This window comes from Tubulanus polymorphus, chromosome 11 (genome assembly GCF_964204645.1).
Source record: "Tubulanus polymorphus chromosome 11, tnTubPoly1.2, whole genome shotgun sequence".
Lineage (NCBI taxonomy): Eukaryota > Metazoa > Nemertea > Palaeonemertea > Tubulaniformes > Tubulanidae > Tubulanus > Tubulanus polymorphus.
The window spans coordinates 10032332-10049749 of NC_134035.1; the positions used below are offsets into that span (position 1 = coordinate 10032332).

At 38.4% G+C, this 17418-nt stretch overlaps 2 protein-coding genes across 4 annotated transcripts; one reads left to right on the plus strand and one right to left on the minus strand.

Moving 5' to 3' along the window:
- Positions 1-696: 696 nt before the first annotated feature.
- On the plus strand, positions 697-12587 carry LOC141912683 (secreted frizzled-related protein 5-like). 2 transcript variants are annotated; one of them, XM_074804013.1, is made up of 3 exons: positions 697-1601; positions 4889-4966; positions 10555-12587. In XM_074804013.1, the coding sequence occupies exons 1-3, from the start codon at positions 1043-1045 to the stop codon at positions 11271-11273; spliced, it is 1356 nt and encodes a 451-aa protein (XP_074660114.1). In that variant the 5' UTR covers positions 697-1042; the 3' UTR covers positions 11274-12587. The 2 variants fall into 2 exon arrangements, with proteins under 2 accessions (XP_074660114.1, XP_074660115.1); XM_074804014.1 differs by having other exon boundaries at positions 697-1583.
- Positions 12588-14256: 1669 nt separating this feature from the next.
- Positions 14257-17187, minus strand: LOC141912908 (glycerol-3-phosphate phosphatase-like). 2 transcript variants are annotated; one of them, XR_012620208.1, is made up of 8 exons: positions 17078-17187; positions 16692-16759; positions 16513-16605; positions 16255-16398; positions 15705-15918; positions 15352-15493; positions 15062-15128; positions 14792-14827 (listed from the first exon to the last, which is right to left on the minus strand). XR_012620208.1 is itself a non-coding variant. In XM_074804335.1 (7 exons), the coding sequence occupies exons 1-7, from the start codon at positions 17181-17183 to the stop codon at positions 14647-14649; spliced, it is 948 nt and encodes a 315-aa protein (XP_074660436.1). In that variant the 5' UTR covers positions 17184-17187; the 3' UTR covers positions 14257-14646. The 2 variants fall into 2 exon arrangements, 1 of the variants encoding a protein (XP_074660436.1); XM_074804335.1 differs by lacking the exon at positions 15062-15128 and having other exon boundaries at positions 14257-14827.
- Positions 17188-17418: the final 231 nt, after the last annotated feature.

The window sequence follows — 17418 nt, forward strand, 5'->3', positions numbered from 1 at the left end:
CTATGATTTCGAGAATTGGAAGTATTGAGAAAGAATTTAGACAAAACGCCTTGTCCCAGAAACTCGTCCAAGAAAACAGCGATTACTGAAACATTAGACCATTGCCGGGTGGTTTAGTCTTATAAGGTTTGTTAATACAAAATAGATGTGGATAAAGTTTCGAGTGAGAAAGAGCCTCACACCACAATTCAGTTCTGGCCTCAAAAATTACTTTTTAAGAACAGTTTTTGACAAGGAAGGAAAAGCCTTCTTGTAGTTCAGTTCTTTTGTCAACACGTTTGAAAAGTGTCTTATTAAGAGACTGCCGTCAATTGAATAAAGTCGCAGCGGATATCCCCACTCAGGTGGTCAGGATACATCCCTATTCACACACACACACACACAAGACCACCGCCTTTGCAAACCGTTGATACTTTCTCATATACAAAGCGAATTCGATTTTGGGTGAATAATATCATTCTCATTCGCTTCATAATCCATTCCACGAAGAAGCCTACGTCACAGCTTTAAATAAAAATATATACAAGCCCGTTGACGCGGTCTAAATGATGATATCGGTTGTTAATTCCCGAAAGTAAATCAACTCTCTTGCGCCGAATCCGCGAAATCTGGCTAAAAATTCAGCGAGGCGTTTGATTGGCAGGCGCGCAAACCCTCAGCAGTGGTGGCGAGACTTATAATACGCGAACGCACTGACTGGTTGAGTATAGTCGTAGTGAATACTCGCGCAATTCAACAGTTCTCCGTAAACTCAGTCGAAAACTATGGCGCTCTGAACGATCGTTTTACGCGCGATGTTTTGATCTACCGATGGAATTTGACGCCAGTTTCGGATTAACGTCATAATAAACTGAATCAGCCAACGGATAACGATTCGCCGCGCATTCGAAGACGCCTCGGCTGAAAAGATGCATATTTTGTGAACGTCTCGAACAGCCAAACGACGAAGTCTTTTTAGAAAAAAAAATATCGGCGGTTTTGTTGTACATATATATTTACTTTCTCATCAAGAATTAGGACTCGGAAAAGGCGAAACGGCAAAATGGAGAATATATTCGATATATACTACGTTTTCGTGTTGATAATCGGGGTTTGCGCGGCAGCCACGCAGCCAGATCCTTACGAATTCAACTATCCATCGTCGTCGTCGTATATGGCCGATTTTGCCGAGCGCACTCCCGAAGATGACTGGGCCATGCTTAACGGCGGTCGATCTCAGCAACCGAAATGCGTCGACATTCCCAAGAATTTAACGCTGTGTCAAAACGTCGGATACCCTCGGATGCGGCTGCCGAATCTACTCGGCCACGACAGTCTGATGGAGGTTACCCAGCAAGCCGGCTCGTGGAATGCTCTGTCGAATATAAAATGTCACGGCGACACCGAACTGTTTTTGTGTTCGTTGTTCTCGCCAGTTTGTCTGGACCGCGAAATCTGGCCGTGTCGGTCGCTGTGCGAGAGCGTCAAATCGGGCTGCGAGGCCCGCATGAACTCTTACGGGTTTCCGTGGCCTGAGATGGTGCACTGCGACAAGTTCACGGACAACGACCTGTGCATACAGGCGCAGACCGGGAACAAAATAGGTAATTCGACCAAAATCGGTGAGCTATACATTTATTTATTTCTCCGCGTGCTGGCCTGGTTGACGTTTGATATAACACGTGTGAGATGCAAATAACGCATGGCTAACAAGTATATCATATTCATGGTAACATATTCGAAAACAATCTTTGTTATTATATGCTCTATGTGCAGATTTGAATCCTATGCTATTTCTTATACGGAGATAGAAGTCGGTTAAAGGTATAATATACACAAGGTTGTTTTCGAATTGACGGTAAATATTTCAAATGCAGTTATCAGATCGATCCATGAACGTATCGCAGCTTTAAACCTTTAGTCCCGAAACGCGCTAATCCACCCGATATCTAAAAATAACCAGTTCGATAATTTCATGTATATTCTACATAGAACGGCTTCGAATATTTTGATCCACGGGGGTAGATCTATAGGTAACCAGACGGGGCGAATTATCCCGGGCATTATTAGAGTACTAATGATCGGTCCAGAAGGTACGGGGTGGCACTAAGCCGGGATTATACACGCAAACCGTATTGAAAAATACAGTCAGGGACATGCCCGACACCGCAAGCGGTCGTTACGCTAATTAACACGGATTTAACCGTGGAACAAGTGTTAAAATTAAAGCGTAAAAGAGGATTAACGTTGTGAGAGTCGTTAGTATTAATGGACATGTCAAAGTCTAATTCTCGTTATGTAATTATTAAAACAGGTGAACGTTAAGATTTAATTACGCACCGATTACAATAGAATTACGTACGTACGTAATTACGCAGTTCATTAGAGAGATATAATCCGCGAAAAGTTCCACGGTTTTAAGTTATTATTCCTTCTCTCTTCGGCGATGTGGGCGTTACGAGAAAGGTGACCGTTTTCATCTAGAATCAAATCCATGCACAAAGTCTATTCCTGATGCATCGAATAAGTGTGATGCATATACTCGACTATACTGTTCTTGACTATATAGCGCGTATAGGCCCGGTATAAGCTTACAGATAACTGCATTTTCAATTTTCAGTTCAATTTTATAACGTTGTAATCATGTATTATTTGTCTTTAACCGTTTGTGTTGTCTATTTGTTTATGTTGTTATTGTTGTAACTGTTGTCGTGTTCTGTTTTAATTCCTTAATTTTCTGTATTGTGTACGCGTTATAAAAGTTCCTAATCCGTTTCTTGTTTTTTCTAGTCCATTACCATCATATCTATCGTTATCGTTTACGTTTTTTTTTTCAGTTGAAACATTTCGCAATTTGAATGGATTGATAAGCTCTAGCACGATTATTGCAAATTGTTTATACAATCACTAAAATCGTATTATGAACTATACGTAACTTAGTTAACGAATCGAAACACATGAAAAAAGACGCGTTTAAAAAGTCTTCTGAGGGCCCAGTTGCTCAGTCGTGACTTAAGTCCGAAAGTGGTCTTAAATCTTATGACTGGTCTTAAGTTGTTAGATTGGCTAAAGAACTGAGTTGGCCTTAGACTGGTATTGAGTCTAAGCCACGACTATGCAACCGGCCCCTGAAACGAGTCTTCGATAAGGCGTGCCTAACAATAGCGCGGTGCTAGGATGGGTGTCCCCGTTTTCGTGCGCAAAAATCCCACGGAAACCGATGAATGCGGCGGCCACCAACTGATTACAAAAATACGTCATTTTTCCATATCATAATAATAAACTATCCGCGTATTATTTCGTCATACGCGTTTTGAATTGATCGACTCCGACGGTGCACCAAATTGAACCCGGTGTTCATCAACCGATGTTCTGGTTATCCGTGTCGAATTGACTTGTATTATCGATAAACACGCGCCAGCCGATGAAACCCGGTGTTTGTACCTGCATACAACGGCTCCATCTCCCCCCGATCGATCGATAGAAAATTATACGACGATTGATGATGAAAAAATGAGAAACGTTATACGGTACCGACCGCAGAAAGTGTAAAGGTTATTATGTGTGATAAAACCTCACTACGTACAAATTTAGGAACAAAATTCATTTTTTCAAAAAAGATTTTAAAATCTAGAATTAAAAGAAAATCAAATTGTTTTTGAATGATAAATTTTGTCTTAAATTTCTACGTAGTGGGTTTTTATCATAAAAGCTATTCCCACGTCTAAGTGCACGGGCTATTCTTCCTAAGTGTAAATTTCCATTACGTCTTGTATTCTTCGCATTTCAGAAGAATACGCACGTCGCTATACATTAGCTCCGTATTCGTTTCGAGTACCCCAACCCAGTTACCGAATTGTGACGTTTAAAAAGTAACTAAAATTCGGACGCGTCAAATCTAACGCGTAGCGCGACACCCTTGTACCTACAGGCCCGCATACCTCGTACGTCATCGAAACGCGAGATCGGGGCCAATTTTTGTCTACCTACTTATCGTTTTCTAAAACACCGACAAAACCGACAAACACCGTCGCGTACACACCGCATTGAGAAATAATCCGGTACGGTTAAATCGAAATGTAAGAAAAGGTCAAGAACGAATACTCGATCTAAAATGTGGTGACAAGCGACGACCACGATGTTTGAATTCCTACGCAATAAACGAGAACGAGCTCGCAACTAAAAACCGCGTTTTATGTAGCTTAAAAAAGAGAAAATCTTTGAAAAAAGTAATCCAACTTGACGCAAACATGATCAACAAATGTAAGCTTCAATCATTAATCTAACGACATAGTACATCTAGGAAACTTGATTTACAATATTGCTTCGTGATTTGTGTTGGTTGCGAATGCTTCACGAAATATCTCTAATTTAAATCGCTAAATTCATCATATGCATATTAGTATGTTTTTAACAAATATTTACCCTAATACCTTATTCTATATCACGTACGTTATTATATGACTTGATCGTTACGTATTGAATCGAATGAAACTATTACGAACTAAGAAAGTAAAATCTAGTTTTTTTTTAATTACCATAAATCATATTCGTACTCTAGCACACAGAAATGGATGTATTGCGCGTACATTATTTGTATATTCATGTGGCGTGACGACCCTCCCAACATTGTCTGTCCTGTGAACCTCTCTCTGTACAGTATTCTTCAATCGTCCTCTATTCTTTTCACGTTAATAAACGTACGATTGTTCGTTCACCCCCTGTGTCTGCTATAGCTCCGCGGGTCTGTAAGGATAATCGCCGTGAAATCTTGCGGCCAAGATTTACGAAGTGTTAATTTTCGCGACAGACACACTCATACACAGACAATCGTTCGTTTCTATGTATTGTTTCGCGTTCGTGTGAGCGATTATAACTTTAAAGACTTCTTATTCGAACTTCTTTTCAGACGATCGAATATGTGCGCCATGTCGGGAACCGGATACGTTCGAAGGCATAGTAGACAATTATTGTCGCGCGGAATTCGGTAAGTTCAGCCGACTGTGATGACTGACAGTCCTGTCCACGAGGGGGCCTCTCTAAAACCATTCCCATACACTACACCTGCGCGCCTCGCATAGGGACGGTGCGGGTTTTTTGTAGAATGAAACATGCCGGTAGCACGGAAACAAGGGAATTAAATTAAAAGTTTATTGATGCCTTGAGAAATAACACACGGCTTGCATATAAAACGCTTGGTATTGTCGATAATGAATATCATCATGAATAAAGGATCAATGAACTTATCTTGAATTTGAATACATTGACGATTGAATTGAATTGAATTTATTTGATTCCACTGGCAACCAGTCCCAATATTGGCAACGGAGTGTATACGTCCACTCACGCAATAATTAAAATTGCACGAAAATCAATTAGATAGAAGATAAGAGTCATGAAATCTAATTGATTACAAAGTAAACGCCAATGTTCAGCTTTTGTATCTAATCGTTATTTTGGAACGCCAATATTGACGACGTAGTGCACATCGACTCACAAAATACCCTTGAATAACGATTTAGAGAGTTATCAATATATACATTATTTCAACGGTTTTCACGGCGTCGTAAATACGTTTGGGATTCATACTGCGTAATGATGGACGCATAGATCCATGCATAAAAGACATATTACTTGAACAACCTACTATACCATCACCGTGGGACTCAAATGATGATACCGGAGACGCCCTTAGTGTCAAGAATGTTAAAACATTTTTCCTCTTCGTGTTTCAAAAATGTTCACATCCAAAACGTAGTTTTGCGTCCACCCAAGGCGTCAACAAAGCACCGCAATCGCACCATACACAGTGAAGTGTATGTGTTAATTATATTTTATAGCGAATTCAAGACCCTCGAAAAACATCCTCTTTAATCACTGAAAACCAGGTTAATAACACTTCACCAAATACTAAATGAATGTCGAACGCGTTCACTCCTCTATAGTCATTTCATTGTTCATTTTTTTGAATAAGCTTCGACAAACTGGGTTTTAGAGGATTTTTTTAGACTCGACGAAAGATGATTTCCATAACAGGTCAACAGGCATTTGAATTAGATTTCCAACGAATCAACCACAGCAGACACGGCAGTACAGAAAACTAGAGACATATAACCGTGTTTTCCTTTTTGTCAAATACGATCCATAGAAAAGATTTTTTTAAACTGCCAAGTAGAGTTTATTATTAAGAATATAAAAAAGTGGTACCAATGGTATGGGAAATTCGTCAAAAGATTAGTTTTCATTACCCTAACCCCGTCCAAAATACCCGTTGATGGAAAAGCTATTTATTCAGTTACGTTAAACTCATCTGCATTCGGTGGCCAGAATTGAAGTAGGAATTTGTGAGCTGATTAGTAATGATTCAAGAATTTCTGATTTCTCTTTTTAATCGACCCAATCGACAATTTTGCAATACGTTGTTTAGAGAGAGAGAGAGAGAATATGGTAATTTTTTCTATACGTTTTTTATTATCAAGACGTGTAAGGTGGCACTTAAACGGAAAACTTTACGGGGTTTAGTTCGAGAATGAGTAGTTGTCGATGTACTTAAAGTTCCCCCGATGCTGTCTTGTTGTACGTGGATTTATTGGCGCACGATATTGCCTAGACAGCGGGATAGTCGAGAACGTTTACAGGTGTTCCATTCGTGAGAACGAAATTAATGGAATACGTCAGCAAAACGTAAATTTTCACCGTTGGATAATAACTGACAACACAAATCAAATCGACCGTACGAACAAGCTTCCGTCGTTTTCAAAGAAAAACCGCGCCGAACACGCGTTCCTTCCACTGGATATAGGATCTCCGATATAAATAATTACAATTAAGATACATTCGCGTATCATTTCGTGTGATACAGTCACTCAGGAAAACGAAAAAAAAACAGTTCTCTTATTTTTCGACGCAATGTACCCAGTGTTGCAGTTCACGTGGTTAGGTTCGATTCTATCTTCGGTTCCACAGTCATGGCTTAGACTTAAGGCCAGTCTTGGGCCATCTTAGTTCTAGTAAATCTTACAACCAGCGTTTAGTCAAACCCCATCCTAGTTCTATAGTCAATCTTACAGCCTGAGACCAGTTTAAGCCCATCTAAAAACCTGAGACTAGTCTTAAAATTTAGACTTGAACTGGTTTAAGATTAAGACTTTTGGACTTAAGTTTCGACTATATTGAGCTGACCAGTTTATGATAAATTCGTAAATTTATCAAACTGTAAAAATACTTTATCTACGCTTATTCTAAATTTTCTTTTAAGTTAAATACTTATAGCGTATGCAGGGAAAGCTAAATTTCGTTAGAGCGTTTGAAATGTTTGATGAAATTCGAGTGTTTGAGGATACATCGGTTCTGAGAACTAACGCGTACCGAATGGATTCGTTCGGTAACGATATTCGCGTATAGAGCCAGAGGTTTAACCGGTGCCTGATTGGGCTAATTATCACCAACGCTACGAGGAGGAGGCTTGTGTACCGGATCTGCCCCCACTGCGTCCAACATCGACGCAAAGACTGCGGAGATAATCGCGCGCAAAATCCGTGCCGCCGATTATTCCCCGGTTACTCGACGAAACGCTGCGCAATTTAGAAGAATGTTTCCCGAAAGGTTAGTTTTAAGTCGGGGGGATTATCATCGGCGGAGAAATCCGAGATAACAAACTCGGCGCACGTCATCATAGCGGCAAAATATTCCGCATCTGAAAAATGTAGCGAAGACTTAACGCTTCAAGATTTCGAGTTTAAAAAAATGTTAATTTCTTTTGTAAGAAAACACGGCTAGAATCGAACCGTTACTTGCAACACAGAACGAAGTTTATCACAATGGAAATGATAATCTATTCCATACAATTGATATGTACAATTTTGATTTGAGAAATAAGGTTGCTGACGGCGGACGGCCCAGTGCACGCCGGTAGGCTTATAGGCATTAGATTCTCATTCGTTCGAAAAGTATTCATTCAGTCATTGTTGAAAATGCGATGCCGTTGTTAAAAGCGAATATATGTAGTTTCGGAAAAGTGATCGGTTTCGTGAAAATTGTTGAATTGGTGAGAGGTGCTATCGTGGAGGTTATTCGGGTGTAGACGTCTGCGAGACAAGGCAAGAAGCTGCGCGCTCGGCCTGTGATGTTAGCCGCTTCAACCGTATCAATAGCTGACTGTTTGACGGCAAGCAGGTGTCCGGGTTATGTCTGTACAACTTTTCATTAGTTTTACCGCAGAGAAAGAGAACGAAACGATCGAACGATTGTGTTTTTGTTTCTCTGCTTGTACGGGATACAGTTCCTCGGAGAATACACAGGATCGGGCTGTATTGTGCGGTTGAGGTTATAATTGATTCGATGGAATGCATCGAAATAATCGATGTAAAAATTCGAAAAGTTCAAATATTCTACCTTAGCCAGCCCGACCACTGTTGCACAGTCGTGACCTAAGTCTAAAAATGGTGTTAGATCTTAAGACTAAAGTTGTTATATCGGTAATAGAACTAAGACCATGGTCTTAAATCTAAGCCATGGCTAAGTAACCGACCTTAAAGTCTCAAATTGAAACCACCAATTTTAGGTTTTCAGACTGATGTTGCAGAGACATTCGTCCAGCTTTGGTATCTGGAAAATTCAGGGGCAGATCTAGGAAAATTAGAAGGCCGGGGTCTAGAAGAAAATGAAATGCATTTCTCGGATAAGCGGCCAAGTCGACGACCTCCATCGAGGTTCTACGTGGTTCCGCCCTCGGTTTTAGATAATTTTGAAGAAAGGTTGCAACTTTCGAGAAGATGAGTCTCGAATGTTCAGAGTTCAACGATAAGGGCTTCCTCAATGGGAAAGCAAGGGTCCGGATCCCCGATACCTGCCCCTAAATCCGCCCCTGGAGATGAGTCAGTTCTAATCCCATCTGAAGATTTATTATACTCAAACCAGGTAATCATTGTTCTGAAGAATTAGTATAGAAAGATCTAACCCATAGAAAAGCCTGCATTAGAAAATATAGAATTTGACACGAACGGGAAGCTTTGGCCTCTGCTGACTAACATTTAAACTCGAGGTTGATACACAGCGATCGGTGTATTTAACGTTTCAAACTTGATTGATTGATCTCAGCTCAACGTGAAATCTCTGAAAACTTTTTCTATACCTTCGTTTTCTCGCTCGGAGCGCTTACATTAGTTTTTGTCAGCTGATAAGATTCTGATAAGGGATCACACCGGATCGTAGTCTATAGAACACAGAGACTAGACGGGTGGAAAAAGTAGCCGCCTTACTTAACCCCATAGAAGTTAAATTGAGATTCCAGTTTTGACCTCTCTCTCTCTCTCTCTCTCCCTCGTTCGTAAAAGCAACAAACACGACGATAGCAAATCATAAATAGCGTCGATCTTATTTTCAATAGAAAAAAACCTACTTCACTCGAAAACTAAGTTCGCTATTTCATACGTTGAATCTGTTACGGCACATAATAACCTTAGATAATTTACCTGCATACAGTAAATGGGAGTTAGAAAAGAAAATGTCATAGAATAGCATCATATGTATTTTCTTAACATGTTACTTTAGCCCTAGTTTAAACGTGCACATGGATTTTCACACTACTGAGTTAACTTATTAAACTTAGTTAGTACCTCAGAAGTTAGGAAGAATCAAAATCAATAAAGAACTGACGGAGATGGTCGTTTTTGTTAATTTCAAAATTTCCATAAAGTATTCTTGTAGTGGTGCGTTTATTGTGGTTTATCGCACATTAATAACTATTTTGGAATTAAAATGTGTATAATTGTATTGGATCGTGTCATTATTTCGAATATCTCTTTCTTAATAGTTTCTAACGAATAAAACCTGTATCTATGTAAAGACCCGACTCTCGAGACGTAGCACGCTTAACACTCGTAACACTTATACTTTTTTTCGTATAATGAAATGTTTTCGTTTCGTAGTAATATGATAGTAAATTTTCCCGAGGAGATTAATGCCTGAAAAAGTGTCCATAAACTGCGCGTTCGGGAAATTACAAGTCGTGTACAGTAGCTGTAACGAAGGCTATAAATCGGACGGGATTTTTTCTACGCAGAATGTACGAAAATCTCGTTATACTCGCTGAATAGGTTCTTTATATGTAGGGATACGTCTTCGCCGAGACGGAGCTTTTACTTATTACTGGTGAAAAAAAGTTAAATATCTTGCCTGAACTTGATTTATAGACTTAGAATAGGCGAAAATATATCGGTTTGGGAATATCGTGGTTAGAAATTCATTGAACTATCATTAGAAATACGTGAAAATGGTAACACACTCCATATCCGTGTTGTGACGAAAATATGTAGAGAATCCATCAATAATAATGAAAAAAAAATTATATAAAGTCCGAAAATGTTTCCTTGAGCTAGTAGTTTATTCAATGAAGATGACTATAAGAATAAAGTCGAAACGTTTAATAAACTAGCCCCAGGAAACATTTCTGACTTAATGTTATTTTTTCGTTATTATTGTGGGGTTCTCTACTTATCGAATAAGGATAGTTTTTTATGAATACAAGAGATATTTTGATTCATGTTTTCAATGTTATTCGTTTCTTATTTTTAGTTTTGAAAGTACGAATACAAAAGACGACGACGGAAGGGGAAGATTCCGTGATCAACATCAAGAAAAAGAAGAAATGGTTCAAAAAGGAGAACATGGCGAAAAACGACCTCAAAAGAACGGCATTCCATCTGAAAGCGGGCACGAAATGCGAGTGCAACCGTCTTCAAGGTCAGATCAGAGATAACTATCTCATCATGGGCAAAAAAGTGGACGATAAATTAGTTTTGTCCTACGCCCTGAAGTGGGATAAGAAGAGTCGACCTCTGAAGAGAGCGATGAAGGCGGCGCGAAAGAAATCGATATGCAAAGGTGGGGTGGAAGTACTGAAGGCGACCGATTCGCAAGATGTACAGGACAAAGGCAACCAGGGTAAAGGCAAGGGCAAAAAGGGAAAAGGAAAGGGCAAAGGGAAAAAGGGCAAAGGTAAAGGAGGAAAGGGTAGGAAGGGAAAGAAGGGAAAGAAGGGCAAGAAGGGTAAAAAATCGAGACGGAACAAGAACAGGAAGACGACGCCGAGACCGACATTACAGGATGTTGTTTTTCGACGGAAAAGAGACACTTTCTCAGTCGAGCGAGTTTCCGATCTTGACGAGGATAACGATAATAATATAAACATCGATGACGAAGATATTCGCGTGAAGAGAGACGTTTCCATCGATAAATCGGAATTCGTCGATGACGTCGACGACGAAGATGTCGCCGAACATGATGAAGAATAAAATGACTAAACCGTTGTACACGTGCATCGAACTCGACTCGGACAACGGGTGAACTATGAGAATTCTTTTTAAGATTTTGTACAAATCGTTTTAAACTTTACCAACGCGTTGATATATTATTGATCACGATCGGATTCGAAGCAGCTTGAAATAGAAGAAATCGTGTGGCGAACTAAAACAGATCGATTCGAGGTTGAAAGTGTCTTATTGCTGAATGAGAAAATGGTCAGTAACTGTTTAATGTTTATCGTTGGTTTTTGAGTTTCGTGTAAACGCGCTTCAAACGCGTAGTCCTTGTTTGTGACAATCATTTTTGGGCCGGACTGTGGCTTACGGGTGAACGGGCGTGATAGCTCGAGATTTTTACGAGATCTCGGCTCCCATTGTCGGCTGTGCTATCAATCGTCGTTTTATTATACGAATTTATACAAATTTAAAAACGTAGATCTAAATAACATGTTCATGAGTTTCATTTGATCATTTTTGGTAAGAAAGGTTACGTATGTAATAATTATGTTGATGATATCGATATAAATTAGAATCCAGAAAAAAAGAATTTTTTTACACGTAGTTAGTGTATTCCAGTTATGATGTATTCTACCTCCTAAAATTGCATGAAAATCAATTGACAATATCAAATATCCTACTGATATTTGCCTCCGTTATTCGTCGATGAGTTACCGAGTTTCCAAATAGCTATATTAACCCAACTATACCCCGGATCATTGACTATTCACATGATCTTTTGGCGGTAATCACAAATTCTTGATGACAATATTTCTAGATTTTCCGGTAGATGCTCGTTTTCAATGGGTCCATAACGATCACGTCGTTAATGGTTAAACTCGATCGGAGGCAAAAACAGTCGAGGGTCCTGTAGAAATAAGCTGTTATTGTCGAACAAATTATTGCTATGCGGAAAATTCTGATATAATCTAATCCAAAAAAATTATTAAACGTACCGTTAAGAGGCTTTAGCAATTTTTAGACGAGTGTAGAATAATTTTATTTCTCAAATTGAATCCCTTTGCTGGGATTCGAACCTGATAGTAAAGATTCATTGATGTCACATCCGGTTCGAATCCATGCGAGGGAATGTATTTCGATGATCGTCGATGTTTTTGATAGTAGTTTCAAGAAGTAAAAATAAATTAAAAACTAATTGTTTACAAATTTCAATTGCTTTAATCACGGTTGAAAATAGGTTAACGGAATAATGAGGGTGAAAATTGCTATTATATTATGATTATCATTACTATGATTATTATCATTATTGTAAATACTGTATTTAGTAATGTTGTTAAATTGTGTAAAATTCGATGAACAATATTATAATTACGAATAATCATAAAAAGAAATAAATCGTGCATTTATAGAACGAAAATATGCACATTCACACGATAAGAAAAATAACTATTTTTCATTCAAATAATTCTCAGAATGTCGAAAAGGAAGGATATCGGAAAGGACTTGAAATCGTCTGCAATCTACGCAGTTTTTCCCGAAATAGGGGTGCCGTAATTTTCTGAAGAAAACCTCAACAGCATTTCAGAAAATGAAGTCATATCAATGTGGGTGTTTTAATCAGAAAGTCTCCAACTGTTTCGGGCAGGTGTAGTGAGTTTGTACGGGGTAATACGAGTAAGTATGAATCAAATCAACCGACCAAATAGATAAGAGTAAGAGGGACAGCATCCCTTTATCAGGATGCGAAAAAAGCCTGCAACGGAAAATATCGGCAATGCTAGGAAGAAAAGTAACCAACTAGATTGAAAAAAATCAAATTCGTTAAATACATATATGAGTCATATTGGGATGATACGTGAATATGAATTGTATATATTGGCTTAGTCGAGGATTTAGTCAGTTTTAATTCGGTGAAATGTTACTCATTCGCAAGAACACGACACGACAGGAGAAAAGTAACAACAAGATTGCAAAAAATCTAATTCTGTAAAAATGAGTCATATTCCGATTTGTATGTATCGTCAATTTTAGTCAGTTTTATTTCAGTGAAAAATCTTTCGTTCGCAAGAACACGACACCAGTAACAAGTTCAGCCGCCGCTGCATTGTGTGTTGGGTTACTCTTCACCGCGGCGAGAGATGTAAATTGAATTCACCTTTTTACCAGCTCTCTCCTTCCTCTTCCCCTCGAACATGCATGTTTAACGACCTGTACAGATTACGAACACTTTAAGACATATATACATACAAAAACATCCCGACACCGAAACGCTTTGATGTTCGCCGACGTTCGCACCGGAGCGTGATTGCAAAATACCATTCGCATCCGCATTGTTCATTAACTATCAACTTTCAACAACGTCGATGATTCGTTTTCGAGTAAAAAATAGCCGTTTCAAAAATTCTTTTTTCACGATTAGTTCCTTTGTTTTTGCTTACCGCGAACGCGAAATAACGGCGGATCGTTAACGCTAGGCGTAGCTGCCGCTAAAGGAGGTAAATTCCAGAAGGAAATTAGTTCATCATTAGCGCGTTCGTAAATCGTTCGAGTTCCGGAAAAATCTTGAAATAGGTAAATTTTTCGAATAATATCGAAAAGTTGAAGTGATGGTATGTAGAAGATTGTGTTTGCATTATTGGAACCTGGAAGAAGCTAAATCACCCTGGGGCTTAAATTCGGTGTTAAAGTTAGTTAGATACCAACATTCACCATTAAACGTTTAACTTAAACCAACTTTTGGGCTGGTCACAAAAATCAAGTCAATCGAGGAAACGAAATCCATTTAGAAAATAGAAATATGACTTCATTCAACATGGCTTTTCAATCTATATTGAGTTTGGTTCATTTCAACATAAAGAATACGAGTACACGTTTAAGTTTTTATATTATATTATTGAAAAAAAAGGCGAATGTATGTGGTTTCAGCTAGCAATCTCAGGAACGCCAGTAGCTTCGAACTGCGTCGAGAAAATTGGGAAAACTAACTTAACAAAACACGTTTCATTTACTTATTGATTTCGATGTATTTCGTATCAAATGACGCATAACAAATTAATACATGTAATAATAAAATTCACGAAAGTAAAAATGATTTGTAAAATCATTGGTAGCTTAACACGATTGCCTCAACAGATACCTTCCACTGGAAAATAGATTAGTTCGTCGGTAAAGATTATCGGGGACTTTTGAATGAGAGATCTTAGCGGATTTACTCAGCAAAAACAAGATAAATCTTTGACACAATTATTTTTCAGATCGCTTTTAACACTAGTTCTGAGATATCTCGTATTGAAGACAAACAATAGCACGAAAATGGGAAATAAAATCATACTTTGATATTTTAAACGGACTAACAAAAAAAAATTACAATCAAATCAACTAAAGAATTGACTATCATTCACGCTAGTCATGTTAACAGCTTGGTGAAGTCGCCGATACATGGCATGTAGAAATCTGGAACCATATTACGGTCGTTTTGATCGTCGCTGTTAGCGCAGCGTTCCACGTCGTCTAACTGATGAACACCGGTTAAAACTAGTAATGAGGTACAGTTGATGTTGTGCGCGAACAGTATATCAGTCGACATTCTAAAAATATACAATATAGTAACGTATGTTATGCATTTATTTGATACGGGTACAATAGGAAATGTATATTTCATTTCACAAAATTACTCAGATGGCAGATACTCAATGTCTCCTGAGAGCGGCGGAATAGAGTGTGAGAATTTGAAACACTAATACAATATATAATGACCATTGAAATTTGTTAGATAATCAGGGTTCGGAAATCCGAGAAGGATCTTTCAAAATTTGTCTTACTTTTTCCTAGAAATATCTTTTAAAGTCATCCTTATTTGTTATGTCGATTATTAAAGCGAGCCGTTAGCTAGAAAATAGAAGGATTGTCCGTGTACCTGACAGAAAAGTCGTCCTTTAAGAGTCTCGTAAAATCTTAACTCCATTTATACGTGTAAGTGATCTTTGATATGTAAACATGAAATAGTTCCCCAGCTTATCTGATCAAGTAGGGGGGAAAGATGTCACCTAAGAACGGGCGGTTCTATTGGAACTAGAATTCAGTCTCGATGTCCACACGATCATTTACGTACCTATCACCGACCATCACAGTGCGTTTTGGATCGATGTGGTCCAAGTGTTCCAACACCTCGAACAAGTGTTTACTCGGTTTGCCGACGATGATCGGTTCTCGTTCGCACGGCGTTTTCACGAAGCTTACGATGCTACCCGTACCTACAATCGAGCATCATAAAAAGTAAATAATTGTTTGCGCGCATAACCGCGGGCGTTTAAAACATTTCCAAAAAGCGTTATTATAATTAATTCTAGTATAATAATCAACTGCCAATATAGGGTGGTTTGAGAAATTAGAACCTCTCGGCATCGAGACTCGCCTCAGCACGAAACCCTGACACACTAGACTAGGTATTTTTTTAATCAGTACCTGGAAGACTAAATCCGCCATTAGAGGGTAACATTTCATCCGCATTCGTAGCGATGAAAAGTACGTCCGGTTTCTTGTATAAATACGTCGTCGTTTTGATGACCTTTGAAAAGTTTACGCACGGATCAAAACCGACCAGAACACAATTTATATCCGGGTCTTTTTCGAAGGTCCAAGAAGCGTCGAATGTGAAGTTTTCGGGAACTGGATCCGGCTTAAAAAGCAACATCGATAAGATTAAAATTCACTGCGACTTCTGTCCTAACGATGGTGTTAATAGTGTTAATATAGAGGGTCCGAAAGGTTGTCTTCTGATTTTATTTTCTGATAAATAAAATTAGTTTTTAATTCAATTAATCTATCATTTTAAATTTTTTTCGTAAATGGGGTTTTGATTTTTTCACGTCTTTGTGTGGCAATTCTGTTACGATATTTAATTGATGCCACGGTATTTGTCCACCAATTAACTCTTAACATTTGAGAAACTGGTACCTGTACTAATAAACATGCAAATAAAATCCTCATGTTTTGCTACTTTTCTATGCCTTACCTGTACACCCCCGGTATACTTAATGCCGACTTCATCCAACTCATCACACATTGCCTTGTTTCCAATCATGTAAACTTTTCCTTTGAAGTCTAGTATATTCTTCAGGTAATGCGCAGCGATGTAAGACGAAGTCAACGCTTCATCCTAGGAATAAAATCGAAGTTTGAATACAAATACAAAGAGACTTATAATATATCAAGTATTTCCAAAAATTCTTAATTTTCCTCAATTGCTCAAAATTGAAATATTTGTACCTACCAGTTCTGCTTGGATGCCTAATTTCTGCATTTTTTCTAGCAACATCGCTCGCGACTTTGTGCTGTTATTCGTGATGAAATATACGTGTTTTCCCTATTAAACAAAGCAATTATGATTTAAGATTTTTGAATGGTTCTCACATTGAATATCATAGCAATAGTAGTATAATCAAGAATTACCAATTTTCTGAGAATATTCAAGAATTCAACAACCCCAGGGAATGGCGTAGATCCATGCCATAGAACACCTGCAAGAATTTTGTAATAAATGTAAATAAAATTACGGTTTTACATGTTCTATATCTATTTTCAAGTTCTCACTAAAATCTTTTTTTCATTTCGAATGAACATTTTTACCATCGATGGCTCGTCGATTCGTTGGTTCAAATTCAGCGCGCGAACTATGAATGCGCATGACGTCACATGATTATATCTCATACGTTTCGAATCCCGATATATCAAAATTCTACTCAGCTGAGCGGTGATCTGGTTCAATGACCGACCCCTCGCAATTCGATGCAGACTTTTCGAAAACAATATCATAATTTGAAAGGAATGATATTTACCGTCACAATCGAATAAAAAAGTATCGTGGTCATCCATGAAACGCTGAGCATTTTCACTCGTTATTTGATGAGTTTGCTTCGCGACCTTTACCCGAACAGCGGCCATTGTGCATTACCGTCAACTGCTGCCACCTGGTTTATCGGAGTCCGATATTTGGACGAAGACACGGACTATATCATTTTATTAGAACCACCCTAAACGTCACGGTGATATCAGGCGGGGCTCGTATCAGATCAGAGTTGTATGTACTGTAAAACGTTAATCGGTTAATCCAATGCCAATAATAAATATGAAGTAAATGTTTTAAGATAATATTTTTTATATCATAGACACTATATTA